Source organism: Myxocyprinus asiaticus, chromosome 2 (assembly GCF_019703515.2).
Source record: "Myxocyprinus asiaticus isolate MX2 ecotype Aquarium Trade chromosome 2, UBuf_Myxa_2, whole genome shotgun sequence".
NCBI lineage: Eukaryota > Metazoa > Chordata > Actinopteri > Cypriniformes > Catostomidae > Myxocyprinus > Myxocyprinus asiaticus.
The window spans coordinates 11,751,691-11,774,175 of record NC_059345.1 but is presented as its reverse complement, the minus strand read 5'-3'; the positions used below and the strand labels follow the sequence as shown (position 1 = coordinate 11,774,175).

At 39.5% G+C, this 22,485-nt stretch overlaps 1 protein-coding gene across 2 annotated transcripts in view; it reads left to right on the top strand.

The window, feature by feature from the left end:
• LOC127415651 (ubiquitin carboxyl-terminal hydrolase 10-like) overlaps nucleotides 1-22,485 on the top strand; it is a 54,419-nt gene that overhangs the window by 16,626 nt on the left and 15,308 nt on the right. The window contains exons 2-12 of one of the 2 annotated variants that reach the window (XM_051654454.1): nucleotides 2,337-2,405; nucleotides 4,359-4,404; nucleotides 4,775-4,834; nucleotides 5,733-6,917; nucleotides 11,423-11,514; nucleotides 11,638-11,747; nucleotides 12,083-12,141; nucleotides 12,229-12,332; nucleotides 13,805-13,904; nucleotides 16,752-16,932; nucleotides 19,651-19,816. In XM_051654454.1, the coding sequence (XP_051510414.1) occupies nucleotides 2,337-2,405; nucleotides 4,359-4,404; nucleotides 4,775-4,834; nucleotides 5,733-6,917; nucleotides 11,423-11,514; nucleotides 11,638-11,747; nucleotides 12,083-12,141; nucleotides 12,229-12,332; nucleotides 13,805-13,904; nucleotides 16,752-16,932; nucleotides 19,651-19,816 (2,172 nt within the window). The remainder of the gene's footprint in view (nucleotides 1-2,336; nucleotides 2,406-4,358; nucleotides 4,405-4,774; nucleotides 4,835-5,732; nucleotides 6,918-11,422; nucleotides 11,515-11,637; nucleotides 11,748-12,082; nucleotides 12,142-12,228; nucleotides 12,333-13,804; nucleotides 13,905-16,751; nucleotides 16,933-19,650; nucleotides 19,817-22,485) is intronic. The other variant, XM_051654461.1, reaches the window with a different exon arrangement.

Genomic DNA, 22,485 nt, shown 5'->3' with positions numbered 1-22,485 from the left:
GCAGGTTATCTACAGGTGATCTGACCATTATAGGACAGCAGGTCGTCCATGCTCTGCTTTTTTGAGCTAAGGAGCTCTAAAATAACTGGAGAAAGCAATTTGTTGACATTCCCATTCATTTCAAAAGCATCTACTTGGCTTGCACAGAGTTCCCTGGAAGTTGGCTGCCATCTTTGCTCATTTTTGCCATCATAGGGTGCAGCCTAGTTCCAGCGTCTACCAACAGGTGCTTACAGGGACTGCTAACCAGGGTATGAAATGCATGTTGATGCAAGGTGTAAATGGGGCCCCACATTCTGAAATAAATTGGGTTTGTCTGAAAAACCAATTACCTTGATGCATCTAGTTTTAAAATGAGAATCTACCGCATACTACCATTTGAAAATAAAGTCAGAGGATAATGAGAACAATGTTCTTTAAAAGGCTATTCGTACATAATCTGTAATTTAGCTAGTTGAGGTAAAAAATGTACATGCTCTCTATGTAATTATATACACACACACACATCACATTCACCTGGATCAGAGAATTTAAGGGGCACAGTAAATATTTAAGCTGCACTACGTAACTTTGTGCTCTCTAGTGACATCTGTGGTTGATACTTAAAATTGCAAGCAATTTGCGGAAAACTACGTGAATCGTGTTCCGGCACTGCCCTTCTGGCAGCTGAATCTCACTATTTGAGCTTACCTGCACATCGCCTGTGTGTGTGATCATGACTGGATATATTCAGAGCCGGAGTCATAACGTGCTATTTTCATATTGTTATAATGTTATACGATTAAACATTTAAAACTGAAATATCACTTGCTATGATGAAGATAAACAACACTCGTATTCACATATTTTGAATGAATGAATTTTACACTTGTAGCGCTTTTCTGAAACTACACATATATTTTAATATAATTTTTCAAGTGTTTTGTCTACTACTAATATTTGTGTTGTACTAAACTTAGCAATTTAAGAGGTGATACTCGTGATATGGCTGATACGAGTTCAGTGGAAGACTTTATTGTTATTCTATTGTACAGCCTCAGTTAATAATGCAAGTGAACTGTAATACTACAATAGGATGTCTATGCAATGCTCAACAATGTAAACAAACATTAAACGAGGATTCAATAATGATGCAGATAAAATATACTTTATCAAACATGAATATAATATGCTTAAAAATGCAATATAACAGTTACAAGGTCAATTTCAGTAGTCATAAATATTAGTAAACATGTCAGTGACTTCCCCTGACAACGGAGATACTTCGCGATCGGTTAACACGAGTATTGTTCAATTCATACAAGCATGACAAGCAATATTAGCTTCAACAACCCTACCAGACAACACATCCAAACATTGTAGCAGGTAAGCAACTTCACCAAACGGATAAGATAAACATCCACCCAGATTCCTGTCCTGAACTGTGAGAGAAATCGCGCGACTGAACTGTAGTTTCTACTTTTTAATGGCTACTCGCAAACTCGCATTACCACCATCTACTCTTTACATGGGAACAAGACAGCCGGTTCTTCTTTCTTACATTCACGAACATGACATAATGACGCAAGAATGTACGTCATAATACAGCAATTTCGCACCAAATCGAACCCGGCAGCTCAAAATACAAATAATTTTTATAGACTTACTTAGTGAATCAGGGTAAGTTAAGGACATTGTTTTAAACACTGGTTGTGTATGTACACAATCAATAATGGCAATTTGTTCATTTTTAACCAAAGAATCTTAAATAGTGCAGCTTTAAAATGTGCTGTCATTTTGTTGCAAACCTCATTTAAATTTATCCTAAGTTTACGTACTTCTCAAATTCAGATCAAAGGATGTGTAATATCTGCCCACTGTATAACTTTATCAAAGCTATTAATGCAAAAACCTTTCAATATGTTCAGTAACTTAAGGATGTCTTGCTCTCAAACAGCGTTTTACACATTGGCCAAAGTGAGTGCATGAAGGGTCTGTTTTTGGCATTGCTGCATGACTCATCAGTTTCAGACTTGATCTTTACTTTCACCCAACCTGATGTTGCAATCATGTGGTGATGATGGATGCCGTGTCCTCACTTACACTCGTGCACAGAGCTTTGATTGTCCTCTAAAAAAAAAAAATAGGGGGTGGGGGAAGGGGAGGGGGTGAACTTAAATAATAGACTCATAGCATGATGCTCAATCTGATGGCAAACCGGTTACCCCAGTGCAGTGTTATGACATGCCCTGTGCTAATATAAGATTGTATTTGCAATTTAACATGAAGGTTAAATCAGTGCTACAGATCATTAAGTGTCACCTAACCAGATGTACTTCTGTTTTTGTTTTCCACAGTACATCTTCGGGGAGTTCAGCCAGGATGAGTTCAATCAGTTCTTTGTGACTCCCCGTTGTTATGTTGAGGTAAAAACAATTATATTAACCAATATAAAAATATTTATGAATCTTTAAGATTTTATGTGCAGTCTAATGTTTTCTCTGCTACTAAAGTAAATATTGAAGAAGTCTCTTAATCCACCGGTTATATCAGTTTATAAAACTGCATATCATAGTTATGTAGAACACCTTTTCTGATGGTAAGTTCACCTCAAAATGAAAATTGGCATTTACTCAGCCTCATGTTGTTCCAAACCTGTGTTTCTTCTGTGGAACACAAAATCTGATATTCTGAATTTGTTTTGTTTTTTTTTTCTTCCTGTATAATGAAAGTGTGTAGTGACCAGAGGCTATGAATCTCCAAAAAGGACAAAAATAGAGATGCACCAATGTATTGGCAAAACATTGGTTTTGGATAGGCCTGTCGCTATTATTAAATAATCATCTGATCACAGTTATTTAATCTAACTGCGGTTATTTGAGATAACCGTGATTATTGTGCACTTCAAATTCCCATCATATTTTAATGCCGAAATAAGGGAATTTTAAAGAAATATATAAATACCATTAACGGCACGTTTATGTGTCGGTCCAGTTGAACTCCCGAGCATCACTGAGCTGCACCGCTGATGTCAACCAGAGAAGCTCCTGTATGGAAGAGCACTTGATGCACGCGCCATCAGCAGAGGCTCGCGCCAAACTCTTGCGACAATATAAACAAACAAATTTAAACTTTGATCGTGGACGCAAAGCGCTCCGGCCTCACTTTAAACGACAGTGTAATGGCAAATGTTCATAGCGGGTTCATACACGCAGTGCTAATGACATGCAGTGACGCATGTCAGGAGGAGATGCACGCTTACTCCATTTCTGTGGAGTAACGAAATGATGAAACGAAATCTCAAAGGTTTTAAGGCTCGTGGGTTTATTCAGAGCATTAAAATAACGTGAAAGTGAAATCAGGACAAATATTTAACAATTGCATAATATAATTTATGAAGTTATATTTTACTTTTAATGAAACGATTATAAAATGAGTTCCAAAAACAACAATGTAAATGTAAAATTCACTAACTAAATTTGACCAAAAAGAGAGACAAAGTATTTAGACATACATAGTTTTTAAAGCCTTAAAAAGAAATAATTTATCCCCATTTTATTATTTGATTTATATATTAAGTTAAATACGTAAACATGACTTCTTAAGGTGTATGAAGCACACATGCACCTTAATAAATACGACAATTAATCATCATAATCGCAATTATCTGTTTAACAATTAATTGTCAGCTAAATTTCATAATCGTGGCAGCTCTAGTTTCAAACTATTGTTTATCTGATCTATTTTTTTTTTTTTTTTTTCATGCTATTAGCTTTCATTTCATTGCATACGCTTGTACAGTGACCAGGGGCTATGGAGCTCCAAAAAGGGCAAAAATAGAGTGCTCCAATATATTGGCCAAACATTGGTTTTGGATGATTTTTTAAAAAACGTATTCTGTTAATCAGTTAAATGTTGGGGAGTTTACAACATAAATCTTTTGTATGACTTCAGAAGACTTGGAAGATAGCACACAAGTCGCATGGACTACTTTTGTGATTCTTTTTTTTATTATCCTCTTTTGGCGCTAGACAGCCCCTTCTTAATGTCTGCCTTTGTTGACGAGCTTCTTGAACATTTTTCAGAATATATTTTGTGTTCCACAAAAGAAAGTAATATGGGCTTCAAATGTGATTAGGGCGAATAAATGATATATTTTTCATTTTTGGGCGACCTATTCCTTTAAGAAAGTGGAAGCTTTAATTGCAGGAATTAAATGCTGTACTTCCACTCCAAAGTACATGTTATAAATAAAGTAACTGTCTTTAGTTCAGATAACATGCAGTTAAATTGATAGATTTTGGAATAAAGGTTTTGTTTGTATGTGTGCTTTTATTGACTTCATGTGACTGAGTGATTTCATGCAAATTTCTTATCAGCTTCCCCCCTTCAATGATAAAGTCTCCTGCATCAGTCATCCCTCAGGTAAGATCAAAGCCTCACCTGAATATTGCACACTTAAAAACACTGGTGCACACAATAAGATAGGAGTTAATATATTAAAGATTACCTTAATCAGGATTACTCCCACATAATCTCTCACACACGTGTTTTTAAATAAATTTTTATGCATTGATCATAGCTTCCACTTTTACACATGAGAAAAGAAAATCAGTAATTTTCATCTGTCCCTTTTTACATCCTAATCCTTAATTTTTAGAATGAGCCTCCAGATATGTAAACCTCCTTAGACTACATGCCCATCTCTGTAGTCTTATTAATCTGTCCCGAGACAGTATCATATTGCCCTCTTGGGTACTTGTGACCTTCACCCTCATCTGTATCAATTATTTAGGAGGTTACTGCACTCCTGCTGTGCCTTACATAACGGAATCATTGAGACGGCAGGTTTGCGGTGAGTTTTCGGTTCATTACACTGCGCCTTACTCAACACCCAGGTCTTAAACACTGACAGCTTTCTAAACCTTCCCCTTTTTCTACCTTCTCATTCCTGTCTGTCCATTTACTCTGGATTTTTGCATGCTTATGCCAGGCACTCTCTCTCTCTCTCTCTGGCGCATATATATGCATCTACCTGCGGTGCTTGGAGTTGGCAGGAGGCTATTATGACAAACTTCTGTACCTCTCTGGAAATTTCTCTACCAAAATCCATCACTTCTCGAGTGGACTAAGAATGTGAATCCATTGATTGTCTTTCCCTCTAACAGAAAACCCACCGAAAACGAGACTTTCTTTTTGACTGTCCACAACTTGCTTATGAGTTTGTTCTCCATGCTTTCTTTAAATAAAACTCCTATAATGAATACTAACAGAGGACGTGGTTTTAATCTTCATTCATTCATTGCTTGGGAACTTTTGTTTCCATGATGACTTCTAGTTGCTTTAAAGTTGCTGATTACTGGGCACATTTTGAGACTTAATGAATGTTGTACTCTACTTGTGACTTGCATTCACTAACGCTGTTTTCATTCACTATAAACTATCCTTCACTGCTTAAAGTCTGCACAGTTCAGCACCACAACCTCTTTAGTGTTTCCAATCAGATCCATTGTATTTGATTAATGTAATAACTCTACAATGCATGGTGAATAAATGCAATTAATATTTGTTTTTACCTTAATTCAGTATAACATCAGATTTTACAACTAATTTAGACTTTTAAATTTGGAAAACTTTTAAAATTGTTCTTTTTGATTAAACATTTAGAAATATTACTGTGTATGAACGCCAACCTCCGTTTTATAGACCCTGTTTACATTTCCTCAGTCTGACTGAAATGTTTTGAATTGCAGGAGATGACTACCAGCATATCGAGTTTGGCGTGGATGAGGTAATGAGTGCAGAGCCAGTGGCAATGAGAGACTCGCTGTACAAAGTGTCTAGCATTCTTAATCCTCAGGCCCCTGAGTTCATCTTAGGCTGCCAACCATCTCAGAAGGCCCTTCCTTCAGCCTTGCCGGTTGCCAATATCCCAGATGGCGCAGACTTCAACTCCCTGTGCTGCGACAACTCCGAGACATCAGTCTTGGGTGGCCATCAGGCCTGCTCGGACATGGATGGGGTTTCTGGTGGCTTGGGACAACGAAAGAAAAAGAAAAAAAGGCCACCGGGATACTATAACTACTTGGAAGGTTGCAACAGTAACAGCATTGGTCTAGCTGCAGAAAGCATTGGGAGCTCAGGGCTGGTAAATGGACACACTCCAAATGCTCCGGGCTCAGAGGACATGTTGGGTGATGAGCTCATTCCCCCTGATTCTGCAACATGCACAACATCAAAAGCCCAAAATGCCCCTACTTCCCATCAAAGGACTTGTGATAGCCCTGACAATTCAGCGTTGGACTTGTCAAGCGGAGCTGCCTCTTTGTCAGAGAGAAACGGTGCAGCTTCTTTGTCTACTTCATCTTCATCCTCTCAAAGCAGTGGGGTGGCACAGAATCCCAGGACTGCAGAGCAGCATGCAGAACCCCTAGCTCTGGAGAGCACAGTACTCTTTGGTAATGGAGGGCACAGCCCTTCACCATCTCCCATTCCCCCCTCTGTTGCTGTGGCCAGCCCCACTGCCACCACAATTCCTGCTACTACTGATGAGGGGGTGGCCGAGGGCTATGGGGAGGCTAACGGACTGCCAGAGATGGCCCCGGCTGCTGAAGCCACAGACATACTCCAAGACTCGTCTGAAACAGGCGAGGAGCAGTCTGCCTCTGTCACCCTTCTTCCCTTAGACTCTGAAGTCCAGCCAGTAGTCTCGGCCGCTCCCCCTGCAGCACCTGTGTGCAATCCCCCAAAATCCTGGGCCAGCCTCTTTCACAACTCCAAGCCTCTGCCTGGAGGCCCTCAAGCTTATGTTGAGGTGAAGAGCATGCCTGCTGTGGTTGTGCTCACTCCGGCTGCCTCGGAGTTGCCCGAGAAGGCCAGCGAAGTGCGTGAGGGTCCTGTCCCTGTTAATGAAGACCCTATGGCCCCAAAATTGGCAGGTAAAGTATTTAACCATGTTAAAGGTTTCAAGATGAATCTACAAAGAATGTAGTTCTTAGATATTTATCACCTCAATTTTTTTTTTTTTTTTTTTTCAGCAAATGTTACTTAAAGGAGTTGTTTACCCATACATGAAAATTCTGTCTTGTTTTATTCGCTATCGTGTTGTTTTTAACTTGTATGACTTAGTTTCTTCTGTGGGACTCATCAGGAGATTTTTTTTATTTTTTATATATATCACAGACCGTCTTTTTAATACAATGGCAATGGATAGTATCTCACAGTCAAGCTTAAAGGACCCAAAAGTAGTCCATACGACTCGTATGTCATATTCCGTAATCTTCCAAAGGCATTTGATGGTTTTGGTGAAAAATGGCCTGAAATTTTAAATTTTTCATGATGTCATTAGAAAATCTCCTTTTATGTTTTCATTTTTGGGTGAACTAAAAAGGTATATTTCCACATTATTATTGGGGGCTTTATATAACCCCACAAAGCTATACAAATGTAATGCAGTGAACATTTTTGCATCATATTGGTTCACATAATTCATATATCAAAGATTAAGGCCCCTGTTTATATGTGTTAATGCAAACTTGGGTAAAAATGTAAATTTCAACAGAATCTAGGGCCCATTTCAGACCTGGTATTAACATCCATCTTGGGTGAGACGGTCACAAGTGGACAGTGCTAAATACAGGTGTGAACAGGGTCCAAAAAGTTTTGTGGCAGACAATGACATCGAGGGGGAGGGTCTCTTGAACCAGATACTGAAAACACATCAGGGGTGCATTTTAGGGTGTGTTCACACAGTTTGGTTCTCTTGGTCCGGACAAAAAAGAAAATGATACATTTAGTCCTGGTTCGCTTAGCGTTCACACTGGCATTTTTAACACTGAACCTAAAGATACAAAACAAAAGGCATAAGGATAAGGTCACAACCTGATTGGACAGCTTTTATGATGTATATTTTGCGACAGAACTTGCCGAACATCCAAAACAATGCTGGCTGCTGGGCTAAATGCGCTCGTTGGATTTATGTATATATGGTGGTATTTTTACCAGCTGAGAACAAACGAAGAGCTAATATGTGTAAAGGAGTCAAAACAGTGTCAGGAACTCCTCCGTAGCACACACAAACGAAGATGTGTTGCAAGGAGACAGCGGTTCCGATGCCTATACAGAACTGTAATGGGCAACATAGCTCATATGATGAGAAGAACCAGGTATGCTTGAGCATTCTGTCCTTTGAAATTAAAGAATCAAATAAAGTACAGACATCACATTCTGTTATTGGTCCGTTTAGACGTCTTTGGTCCATGCTGCATTCATATATCAGTCAAACCACACCAGAGTTCGTTTGGAAGTGGACTGAGACCCACTATTCAGGGGGTCTTGGTCCGCTTGTTTGATGCGCACCAAGGTTCGGATGGCAGCGTTCACACTTGTTCAAATGTACCGCACTAACAGAGCAATCGCACCAGAGTTCGTTTTAATCTAACCAAACCTGCCAATTGTGAACACCTTTAATGCCAGGTGCGAACAGCAATCTGTCACAGCTGTTCACTTTTGTTCGGATCAGCCAAGACGGATGTTAATACCAGGTCTGAACAAGGCCTAAGTTGACGTAAGCTTCTTTTGAATTGTAGATCTTAAATGTAAATCTGCTACCATGGGAAACACCATCTTAAAAGTAATGTCTGGGTTCTACGTGAATTATGGATGGCCTCTGAGGCATGCTGTAAGTGCAAAGAAAATTGATTCATCCCTTGGTTTGTTAAAACAAATGTTGAACATTGTCTTCAAATAATTGTGCCGTAGACTTCTATTGTAAGTGGATTATCCTCAGTGTGGGTTTTTTTTTTTTTTTATACAAACTGGGTTCAAAACGTTGGGTGAGGTAATCAACAGCATGTCACAGATGTTGCGATTTAGAGCTTTTAGTGAACTCGGAACATTGCAACTTGACAACTCTGTGAGATTTACATTTCTGTCCACAAGAAGGCAGCAACACATACATTTTGGTTATCAGAATGCTCATAAGCCTCACTGTGGGTCCTGAACACAACGACAGGTTCAAAAGGCCTCTTTGCTCACAGTCGTTTTAAAGAATGTACTTTTCCTGCTGCTCAAATTCAACAAAAACTTATGGACAAGCTCATCCCAGAGGTGCATAGATGATTACACATTGTATTTACTCGCATCAATGCTCAATGAAATTTCGTGTTAAATTTCAGTTTGTCCACATGTAGAACTAAAGTAGGGGATCTTTTCCTTCCACACACATGCTTCACTTCAGACCATGACCCATACAGTTACAGTTGAATAAAAAAAAAAAAATTGTCATTAGGAATAGTTTACTATTATGTACAATGTCGTGTTGTGTTAAATGAACAATGGCCAGTTTACAGTGACCTCAGCCAAAGACCACAGAAACATTCTCAGTGACTCAACACCATTAAATCTTTCTATGGGTTTTCCCTGTTTTTCCTGAAATATGGATGGTCTAGCCCAAGACTTGTTTTAAGATCTAAAATTTCCAAATCTCTCACTTACGCATATACTATGTACAGCTGTCCTGTGTTTTGCACAGGTTTGCTATATTATGATTGGATGTTATATTGATCTTAAAGTTGGTTTATGTGGCACTTTATCCTTTCTAGACTTTCCTTCTGGGTAAATGCATGTTTTATTGCATAACGGGAAGAGCGTTGGCTTGATTGATGACATTTATATGACTATATAAAATATATTTTGCAGTTTTCTTAGTCTGCAAATGGACTTGCAATTTGTGTTTGTTTGAATCTGTTTTATGTGTGTTTTTATAAATCAATCATATGCTGTATATAAAATATATTTCATAAAGTGAATGTGTATTTCCATCAACATTCCATTGTCACTCACTAATCTCTAATGTAAGAGACTTGGACAGGCACTAAATAGTGATGAGTCTCATCTCTCGTCCTGACCATTGGCTGCCCTTATGTGAGTTTGAGGAGTTTTCAGAATAAGCCTACAGAGAGCCATTATGCATTGTGAGATTTGGATTTCTGCTCTGTTGTGAGGTGCAGCGAAATGTGTGTGATTTATGTATGTGTGGCCTGGTTTAAATCCATCCATTTATTAAATGGGGCATTCTAAACTTTATATATATATTTTTTTTTTTGTAGTATTTCTTCGTTGAAGTCCACACTATGTTAGTATTAGGGCTGGACGATAGGGCCAAAAATATAACTATATATATTAGTTTGATATCGATATTTATTACAATATACATTTCATACCATTAATGTGGAAGGAAATGCATTCCACGTGTTTGTTAGTCCTCAGTAATGAATGTAAACATGCTTTTTTTTTACTAGTAAACTCCATAGTGTAAGAGACTCCTCATGGTCATTTAAGTTTCATACAATGTTCTGTCTGGTTTTGTGTCTTGCATCAAAAACAGTCAGAAATGTAGTTTTACGTGACCATTTCAGCTTTCTCTCTGCCCTTCGTTTTTTACACAAACGCTTGCCGTCTGTACATTCAAACGCATATCCTTTCAAAGAATACTCCATTTGACTGCGTGCATACACCGGCTGTTGGCGCATGCGCACTACGACTGCTATGAGAAACTGGACCATTTCTAAACTCCATTCAGGAGTTTAGACCCATAAAGATGTCTTCATAGTTCTACAGTCTCTAGTTATACATGTGCAGGTATCTCCAGACCTCACCACACATGCGCTCTTGACGTGCAGATCCACTGTTGTTGTTTCAACATTTGTCTCCTGTTTAGCGGTGACTATATCTTCTAGTGCTGCTTCGTGACAGCAACGGCTCAACTGGGTGTTGCGTCCTCGTGGACCCCCACTAATTGGTGCAAATAATTTCAGGCACATGCATGTTCGGAGTATGCGCAGTTAGAAAAATCAAGCCGCTTGGTACAGTGCTCGAGCACTCTGTTAATGATTAAATTAACGTCACCCGTCCTGTACCCAGACATGTAGCGTATGCATACCATGGCGATTTATACCTTGGGCTTTTGAATTCAATGTGATGTTTTTGCTACTGTACCTATTTAAGTCTTTTCTATGTAAATGACTTCTGTTTTGATTGGCTAACCTCCATGTTCATCAATCATTCATCAAGGTGGCCCAGGATTGTGTGCTCTAAAAGTTATAGAACAACATGAGGGTGAGTAAACTGACAATTGACATTTTTGGGTAAACCATCCCCTTTAGAGCTCATAATCTGGCAAATTGGGCCACCTTTAAGTTATATCAAGTTAATTTTTTATTAAAAACAAATATATATTTCCACATTATCATGGGAGCTGTATGATTGTTTCAGTCTCCTTTCCTAGGAGTGGTACAGAGTCCTCTTCATTTAGCCTTAACCAGCTGCTTGTATTAGTCACATGATGCAAGATTGCAGTGATGGACGTTACGTCATCTTTCACTAGTTTCAGACATCATTTATTCTTTCACAAGCATGATCTGTTTCTCCTACTCTCTATCAGAACTAATCGAGAATGTGAAGTTGATACACAAACCAGTGTCTTTGCAGCCAAGAGGACTGATAAACAAGGGAAACTGGTGCTATATCAATGCTGTATCCTTTTTTTTTTTTTTTTTTTAACTTGAGATCTTTCAGTCTTTTTGAGCTGTTTGAATGTTACTGAATTGGTCAAGCTACTCTCGTCCTGTTTGTTTGTCCTTTGACTCTGAGATTCAGACCCTGCAGGCCCTGATTGCGTGTCCCCCCATGTATCATCTGATGAAGTCTATTCCCCTTTTTAGTGAGATGCAGAGACCCTGCACGTCCACACCCATGATGGATAACTTGTAAGTTCCAAGCTACATTTCAGAAGTTCTGTCCTAAACCTTCTGTGTATTTATTTCACAGAAGTAGCATCTTGAAGGATACAGGGTCTTCATACTTGCACTTTTGACTCGTGTTTTTCCTAGTTATTACTCAGTTTGTTTATATAAACCAAATGGATTTCTAACCGTTGTTGTTTTTATTTATTTCTTTAGCATAAAAAAATACTTTAAAATGCACTAACTTCACTTCCAAAATCAGAAAAAGGGACTAATTAGAAATTCTGGCCTTGCTGTGTCATCTCCCACCAAACCACTTATATAGGTTATTGTTTTGTATTTTTCTTTTTTTCTTGTAGTGTCCGGCTTGTGAATGAGTTCAGCAATATGCCTGTCCCTTCCAAGCTCAAACTGCAAGGTAAAGCCTCACCAGCATCTCAGGACACAGCATCATTACATTCTTTCTCTGTTTTATATGCAACATGCTTCCATTTTTCTTTTATAGCTGCTGGAGAGAAGATGATAAAAGACATTAGACCGGGTGTTCCTTTTGAACCCACATATATCTACAAACTCCTCACCCTCATCAAATCAAGCCTTTCTGAGAAGGTAAGCATCAGAGACGCTGAACTGTTTTCAATAAAGGCAATTATTAGTGGTGCTTGCTAAGACAAGCATCACTATTATTGCTAATACCTGGGGTTAAGGTCGATTTATTTCTATGCATCGAACCTGCGCCGAAGGCTATGCATAGCTACAGCAGTTGCGGCGTAGCCTACACCGTAGGCTGAAGTGGAGCTCTTCAAAAATGTAACTGGGCATCGTGTCGACGCAGACCTCAGCAGCTGTGATTGGTGCACTTTGTAACCAGGGACCGCCCCCCACAATGATAACTATATCTGAAGTAGCATCGCATTTTACCTAGATTATTTTAATATCTGTGCATCATATTACGTTGTATTTGGACTCGGGGCCATTAAACCAATTGTCTCAGTTGGGACCATCTGCTGTTTTTATGTTCTGTTTGTGTTTCATATAGTTACAAGTGAAACGTGACAAAAGATATCTGTTTACAGCTTATAAACTCAAAGCTTTTTTGTCTCAGGCCTTTTACCTGATATAAATTATATATGTGAGTGAAATGTTGTATTCTACTTGCAAACTTTCCGATCAGCGTGATGATTTGATCGTATGTTTGACAGTATTGTGTACAGTAAATAATCATTTGTCAGCAAATTAAGAAGCGCCTGATAAGAGTTGGTTATATTGCCTATATGCATTAAGTATTTAAAACAACACTCGTATAGTTTTCGCCAAGCGAGGGATGGTTATTAATTTGATTTATTTTTCAAAAGTATGCCAGAATATTTTATTATTATTTAAGGGACTCGAGCAAGCATACAGAATTTCTCATTTATTTGCTCCCTGCAATACAGGCAACATGTATAATAAATTTTATGTAGCCTACCTAAATTTCAGCATGTTCACATACTTTTAATGCTACAGTAATTTAATAAATAATTTTGAATACACATTACATTTCTTACATTGCTTTTATGAATGTATAATTAGTATTTTGGCTGTGTACTCCCAGAATGACGTAGACACACCAACGCAGAACTCTTAAATGCAAACCAACGCATTGGCCACTACGCGGTGCCTACGCTGTAGGTTCAACACAGAAGTATAAATCAGCCTTTAGGGTTTTGTTTTTACCTTGCGAACAATAAAACTGGCTTACATTGAAGGAGGAACCTTATGAAGTCAAAACTAAAGACGCTCTTGATCCGCGTACCTGTGGACAAGACCTTCCTGTTCAATCTCTCCGTCTGTATCTGTCTGCACTTTCACTGATGTGGAGGAACGAATTTCTTGTCTGAGTCAGAATCCTCTAATGAACGAGATCCAAGCACAAAGATAAACCCATCAGTTATTGCATTCTTCAGCCATTAGTGAAATATGAGTCTGTGGATACAGTGTTCCGGATGTGGAAGAACATCAAGTGTTGTCTCAGGTGTGGCGGTTGGGTAAAGGCTGACTACTGGCAGTCTTAAGCTTACTATTATGTCTTTCTCTCTTAGGGTCGTCAGGAGGATGCGGAGGAGTACCTTGGTTTCATACTAAACGGACTGCATGAGGAAATGTTGGCACTGAAGAAGCTTATCTCTCCACAGGAAGAGAGTATGTTTCATTTCTGCACTTATTACAACTGAAATCAGACTCTTGGGTGGTACCCTGCCTACATTCACTCATTTTGTGATTTATTTTTTTTACATAGATTTTAGGGTGCACCGACGTATCGACCACTGATATTTATCGGTCAATTATTTTCCACATTAAAACAATCAGCAAATCCTTTCCCACGTGTCCTGGAAAACCTGAAATTTTGCAATGTAGTTTTCCAGTCATGGGAAAAGTCATGGAAAATTTGAAATACCTAAATGTCCAGGAAAATAATTATTTGTCCAGGAAATTATTTTAGTATAATACAACTGTTTGACTGTTTTGCTAACATAGTCCAACATTGTTGTTGTGTTAACCCCAAAAACATTTGAGATATAAACTGTAGACAACAATGACAGTCAGACCACAGATTTTTGGTTAACATTTTCAATAATTCAACGATCGGAGTCTGCTTATACCGCGGTTACCACATGTAGTATGCAGAACAGAATCACAAAATCTAGTAAAAAAAAAATGGCATTTGCTATGAAACGCAGAATGTCATGGAATATGACATAACGTCATATAGCTCGCGGCAGGTCACGCTCAGGGGAGAGTGGAGACTCCAACCCCAGGTGGTCCATCTAATATGGAATCGATTCGGTCAAGCGCAGGTAGACCTGTTCACTTACCGGGAATCCTCCCACTGCCCGCTCTGGTACGCCCTGACCGAGGCTCCCCTCGGCACAGATGCGCTGGCACACAGCTGGCCCCGGGGCTGCACAAGTATGCATTCCCCCCAGTGAGCCTACTTGCACAGACCCTGTGCAAGGTCAGGGAGGATGAGGAGCAAGTCATCCTAGTAGCACCCTACTGGCCCACCCAGTCGTGGGCTCCTGGACAGGGCCGCGACTGCATTGGCATATGCCATAACATCAATGCTTGATGCACAGTTATTGGAATCAAAATTCCGATATGTCCTAGTGTGATGATAAACTGCAAAAGTATGTGATTTAATTGAAAAATACAGTATATAATTTGCAAGTGATGTGTGCTTCAAAATAAGTGTGAAGCCGGCCGCTCATACCCTGAAAAGACCTCATCATGATCATCATGCGCACTCTTGTGTGTGAGAGATGACAGAGAGCAGAGCACTCTGAAATGTGCACCGCATACAGTCTTTGTATTTTGTTTAATTAAATCACAGCTTTACGGGGATTAATAATGACACTGGCCCATGTAGCAAACTGCTTATCTGGAGGTGAGAAACTACCGTCAAATACACAAACGCTAAAAAGCTTGATTTAAATGGATGCACCTATATTTGCTTAAATATTACACTTGTTGGGCACATAAAATATCCTGGAAATGTCTTGTAAAATTGTCCCCTAAAAAGAGGGGAACCCTGAAATTAAGTATTAAAATGGCAATATGAAAAACCAATGGTTTATTTATAATTATCACGCTTTGTAAATTTAAATACACAATTCAGAAATAATTATAGCCACAGAATGTTGAAGGGTTGGCACTCCTAAAGCCAAGCATAAATGATAATATAGTGCAAATAAGTAAAAGTCGAGAGCGCTAAAAACCAGTGCACAGTTTCTCTTTATTATTCGCAAACCTGACGTCTAGAGCAGAATTCTGAGTTGTTTTAGGTCACTACCTGTAATTGTTTCTAATGTGTGTGCTGCTCATGTCTGTGTCCCAGTTGTACGTTCATGCATTTGCTTATTAAAATTATCCGATCGTATGCTTGTTTTCCTTTAAATCTGCACGTAACCGGCGAGAAACCGTCCTTTACAGCTGCTTTTAGCGTCATCCCATTTCAAAATGATCGCCCAAAATGCATCTTTAAGATAACGAAATTCATTCACAAACTCACGCAGTTTAATCTTGTAACATGGCAATAAACATGAAAGAACGGCTCTTGCTCGTTTTCGCACTTATTGGCAATTTGCTTAGAAAAAAAAAACGGCTGATAATAAAAACAGCGAGTAGGGAGATGGTGAGTAGTGGGTGAGGTCTTATTATAATTTGTTTGTCTCCTGCTACCCAATCCAATACCCTCTTTCAACAAACATGAATATAATGGCTTGCGCCCATTTTGCTATTTGCAAAAGGAAACATTTAAGAAAACAGCTGAAAATAATAAAGACAGCGGGTAGGGAATTGTGGTTAAAGCTTCATTTTATTTTTTTATTATTTTTTTTGTTTTCTGGTTCCTAAAACTTGCCGCCCTCTTGCGCTCTCTCTATATTTTATTGGCTGTGGCTCATTGTCATCACTCACTCGTCGGGACAGTGGGCACACCTGAAGACAAGACGTCTATTTATCAAGCTGTTTTGTAAACTGTCGTAGCATCTGGAACACGTCTCAGCCTGTTGCAGGAGTGTGCACACAAGTCCGTTCGTCGTGACATCCGAAACTTCTCGTCACAGACCAGTCGCCGACTCAAAACAACAAAGGAGATGATTTTGAGTCATGTAGTGTACACTAGGCTTAAGAACATGTAATATTTAATAATTCTTGTTTGATGGCATTTTCGGGATACAACATTCGGATGCATTTGAAGAGAAGCGAAAGGAGCGCAAAGTCTAGTGGGACCACATCTTTAATTTGTGTTGCTTGGCGATATGCAATGGTCGATCGTCCTTTGGCTTTGTAAAAATAAAATTTTCTTTAGCGATGCTAAATAGTAGAGTACAAAATGGCAGGCCATATTGTGTTTAAAATAAAAATAATTTTCATATAACTGTTGGATAAAAGGCATAGGCTGTGATTTATCTGTGCCTATGGTCGAATCACAGCCATGCTTATTTATTGAATGTGTGATATTAAATATTTTTCTTTCTCTCTGAGCAGAAGCCCCCACACCAAACGGCCCTGAGTCTCAGCCTAGTGTGGAAGAAGACCCTGCTGAGAAAAAGGAAGAGGGCAGTGAGGATGAGTGGGAACAGGTTGGACCCAGAAACAAAACATCCATTACCCGTCAGGCAGACTTCATCCGCACTCCCATCACAGACATATTTGGCGGCCACATCAGGTAGGTTTGATGAAACCCATTTCAGAATCCTCCTTTCCTTTGTTGCCAGAAACTTCTAGATATTGTAGAGTCATAACCCTCATAACAGTGGCAACATGAGACACCTGACCTCTTTGGCACGTAAAATCACTGAAATGGACAGATCTGCTGCAAGTTTGCAAGGAAAATAAACTTGTGGAAAAGAAACCATGGTGCCAGGAATTGGTATGGCCTTCTTTTCATTGGCTCACGCTGCGTGGTTTGGTATGACACGAGCTTGGTGAGTGTGGTGCCATCTTCAACCCATCCTGCTCTCCCGATGGTCCTCCAGGCTGTGTGGTTACAGCCATCACAAACAATCCCACTATCTCTCTTAACCTCTCCACAGCACAATAACATGCCCTGTAGCTTCTCGCCACCACCACCGCCCGAAATTAGGTGGCTGCAGAAAAGTAGACGCCTGAACATGTGGGGGCGTCGAGGCTTAAATGAAGCCTATTCTCACTCTTTGTTTTTGGGGCTATGGCTTGGCACACTTCGCACCTGAGTTTGGGCACAAATTGCCTTATAGGAGGATTCCTTGGTTGCCATATGGAGAGTTTAATTGAGTAGCCAAGCACTTCTTTTGCTTTACTGTGACGCATATACAGTTTAGTGTGTTTAGATTCCTAGAAGCATACTCACTTTTACATCATTTTTCCCTAGGCAATTTGATTAAATCCCTTCAATTTTGTTTGGTTTTAGTTTGCAATTTTTCCTTGCTCTTGGGATGAGGATTGGGGAAAATGGTTTGTTTATTTCTGTTAGCTAAAATCAATACCTACTGCAGTCATGCTGTCAGCACTGAACAGATGCCTGTCGTGCATTTTATTTTTTATTTTGTTTTTCTCTCTATCTCATTTTAGGCTAGTCAGTTTTGTTGCCAACTATGTAAACCTAGTGTTTTCATGAAAATGTTTCTCTTGATTCTCAATGGTGTCGCCTGCGCCGCTGGTGAATTCAGCTGCTAAACTTTGCCTAATGGCAAAACCATTTGATAATTTGGCCAAGCTTGTAGCCTGATTTGAATATGATCAAAGGGAGAAAGACTAGTTGTGTCAGTTTAATTCAGAACCGTTACTGTGTTTTGTTCTAAAGGTATGCATAATTATTGATTGGTTATTCATATGACACAGGGCTCCAGACTGGAACTAAATGGTCGTGTTTTGCGACCATTTTCCCTGCCGGTGCGACTAAATTCTGTTATAGGTAACACTAGTGCGACTACAGAGTTGGCTTGCACAGACTAAATTTAGAAGACTTTTCACACATCACCACCCTCAAATTTACTGTAGTAACACCAATTGTTAACTATTGGCAGAAATACACTCAAACACTTTATTAGCCACACCTGTACACCTACTGTGTCATGCGATTTATCTAATCAGCCAATCGTGTGGCAGCAGTACAATCCATAAAATCATTCAGATACGGGTCAAGAGCATCAGTTAATGTTCACATCAACCATCAGAATTGGGGAAAAATATGATCTCAGTGATTTGGACCGTGGCATGATTGTTGGTGTCAGACGGGCTGGTTTGATTATTTCTGTTACTGCTGATCTCTTGGGATTTTCACGCACAACAGTCTTTAAAGTTTACTCGGAATGGTGCCAAAACGTCCAGTGAGCTGCAGTTCTGCTGACGGAAACGCCTTGTTGATGAGAGGTCAGCGGAGAATAGCCAGACTGGTTCGAGCTGACAAAGACTACAGTAACTCAGATAACCACTCTGTACAATTGTAGTGAGCAGAATAGCATCTCGGAATGCACAACACGTCACACCTTGAGGCGGATGGGCTACAACAGCAAAAGACCAGAGTTCCTAATAAAGTGGCCAGTGAGTGTATATTCATATTACTTCTATAATGCTATTACATTTATGATAGGCTACATTAGGGCCGTGACAGAATATTAATAATTTTTGCTACAACTATGGAAGTTTCTAAATGTTTATTTTGTGTTTGTTTTAAAACTTTAGGGTATTTTTTTTTTTTTTCATTTAAAAAATGCTCATGTTTGGCCTACATCTTGCCATGGTAGTGAAGATCTGTGCACTGTTTTAACTGGTTACCATGGTCTACAAATACCACTGTTTAAAAAAAAAAAGGAAAAAGACATTCATAAGGGTAAATGCAAAATAAAATCAAGGGCTTTAAAGCTTGTACGTTCGTGAATTGTGGACAAGCCACAATTGTGGTCGTCTTCTAATGCTCTCTTGTTTGTAGGAAAATATAACTGGTTTTGTTTGCCTTCAGAAATTCCAAGAGATGACTGAACTTGTTAATAAATCCCTGATGAAAGGAATCTGTTTCACGTGTGTGTAAAACTTCATCGCATCTGTACTGTTTGTACTGTGTGATTATAATAAAGTGATTTCTGGATTTCAACATCGAATTTTTCCTGGGTTGATGGATGTAAATATTCAGATGGTTATCGAGAGTGGGTAATTGAACTCTATTATACACTAAACAGTCAACAAATGTAGTTAATTTAGCAGTTCTACCAATTGAGGTGATGGTGCCACCAATTGTAGACATCTTGTGACATCTCAAAGGTGCAGAGTTTGCAACAGCAGTATCCTATAGGAAACACTCTCTCATATGCTGTATGTAAAGAGTGCCTTGATGTCATTCACGCTGAGAATCCAGGTTTCCCCTTTGACATGCCCACATCTTTAAAACCTCTCTTTTTGTTTTTAGATCTGTGGTATATCAGCAGAGCTCAAAAGAATCTGCTACCCTGCAGCCCTTCTTCACGCTGCAGTTGGACATCCAATCAGAGAAGATCCGCACAGTCCAGGAGGCCCTGGAGGTACTGGTGGCACGGGAGTCCGTTCAGGGCTACACCACTAAGAGCAAGCAGGAGGTGTGAATCAATAACATTGCAAATTTTCTGCCCTTTTATTTTAAAGGGAGCATTTCTTTTTCTCCCTGCAGTGTCATGTGTAGGTGTGCTGGCAGGGCCTGTGTTTGAGTGCTGCATTGAATTTAAATATGAGTGTGTGTTTTTAATGGTGTGTATTATTGGCCCTGAATTCCTCTAGCCTGACTCTGGTTAGTTGGAGTTTACCTCCATAGGTTGTCACTGTTTCTGACCCCTTGAAGTATTAAAGACAATACTATGGTAACCGTTTATACGAAACACACTAATTGGCCACACCATCCCACACTTCTGATCTTCAGTTGCTCAAATGTTTGTTAGGGATGAACTGTTACTACATTAAAAAGGTAACTAAATCTGGAAGAGCTGTCTTAAAGTTGTAGCCTACCGTTCTATCTTTCATCCCTCTTTACTGTTTCTTCCCTTTTTTGCCACATTAGAGTAGGTCTTGTTGAAGATGCTTTCATTTGTTATAGCATGCTGTTGATGCATCATTTAACCCTTTCCAACTGGCAGTACTAAAGCCCGTTTTAGGTACTTTACTTGGGACTACTACTTTTCGTCACTTTCGCACCTAAGGAATTATAGTTCCTTGGAGCCGTTTTTGGTGGATTTTTAGCTCATACTCTGGAGTATGTACTAAAGGGACTGTGGGAGGTGCTGCAGCCTGTGATTGGTCAAAAACCCTTGATGCAAAAAGCATTGAGAAAGGAGAGGAGACTAGCTTCAAGCATGCTACTCGGAGGATTTTACAATTCCCTTAACAGAAATGGAAGAAAAAAAACGACAAAGGATTGTGTGCCTGTTACTGTATGATAACTTGCATCAAGATGTATTTAAGTCAATGAGTGAGTATTTCAGTACAATAATTTGTTGTCATAAAAGCCTTTATTGTAAAAGATTGTTGATAAATAGGTTTATAGTGCTTTAATGTTTAAATGTTGTCCGCTGAGTTCAGCGTGTGCTGCGTGGTGGTCTGACCGCTCAACTCATCTTTCACTCCGGCTGCAGCACGCACAGCTCTCGCACCCAGTTTAAAGTGTAAAGTGAAGACAAAGAAGTGTCCGAAAATTGGAAAATGCTGCCTTCGAGGGCTGAGGTAGGATGAAATTAGGTGCTTTTTAAACTGTTCAGAGACCAGTTTCCTTTAGAGTTCCATTCATCCGTGGGCCTGGGTAGCTAAGCAAGTAAAGATGCTGACTACCACACCTGGAGTCACAAGTTCGAATCCAGGGCGTGCTGAGTGACTCCAGTCAGGCTTCCCAAGCAACCAATTGGCCCGGTTCTTAGGGTGGGTAGAGTTACGTTGGGTTAACCTCCTCATGGTCGCTATAATGTGGTTCTCGCTCTCGGTGGGGCACGTGGTGAGTTGTGCGTGGATGCCGTGGAGAGTAGCGTGAAGCCTTCACATGCGCTAGGTCTCCGCGGTAACGCGCTCAACAAGCCACGTGATAAGATGCGCAGATTGACTGTCTCAGACGTGGCGGTAACTGAGATTCGTCCTCCGCCACCCGGATTGAGGCGAGTCACTACGCCACCAGGAGGACTTAGGAATTGGGAATTGGGCAAGCCAAATTAATAAAAAAAAAAGTTCCATTTCATCCAGAAATGCTGTTGTTTAAACCATTAATTGATTAGGCAGCTGCCTATGTTTTCAGATGCAGCCAAAGCTCATAAAACAGCCCTAACAAAAGCGTAACTCCAATCCCAGCATCCTCCATCGATGTTGTTGATTTTGGTGGTGTTGATTTCATTGTTTATATTGAATCGCACATTCCAATCACGTCAGAAGAAAAATGGTCGATAATAGATTACATCACTACGGTGGTAACTTGGCAATGCGAATGCAACGGGAAAAGTCTCCTCGGGTGTTCCGTTCCTCGTACGAGTTCTCATATAGAATGTTACTAAAGGAAAAGTACAGGACTGCGGGTGGGAAAGGGCCTGTTAGGTGTTTTTCCACACAATTGTGGAACTACTGTAGTACCTGTCCTGATCTAAACACCATTGGTTGTGGAACTATACCTGTTCCGATTAAATTCCAAGCATAATTTTTCCACCAGGGACATGAAAGCAGGCACTTCATTTAAATAAGCTTTGATGTAAACGGGACGCTGTGAGCAACTCAAATCGCTTTTACATAGACAACAGGGGACCCAGTCTCATCAGTCACCAACAGTTACCAGTATATTTTAATATTGTTATTCAAGTGTTTTATCTACTATTAATGTTTGAATTGTATTTCTCTTATCAATTTAAGAGGTGAAACTGGTGATATGGCTGATATGAGCTCAATCTGAATTCACTGTGTTTATGGACATGACGTAATGACACAAAGATGAATGCCAGCGATTTTGCGCCAAATCCATCCGACAGCTCAAAATAAAAAAATATGTAGGCTTACCTTAGTGAATCAGGGTAAGGATAGGACATTGAGTACATAATTAGTGTTCAAAACACTTTTTAATAAAAAAAAAAAAATCTTACATAGTGCAGCTTTAAGAAATGCAAAGATTGGTATTTTCCTCTGTATTTTTTGTGTATTTAATACATTCAGGCTGTTTTAATTTACTGGAAATATATTACTTTTAATAACTTGAATAGAAGATACAGATTTGAGTTAATTAACTTCACGTTGTAGATTGTGGGATATT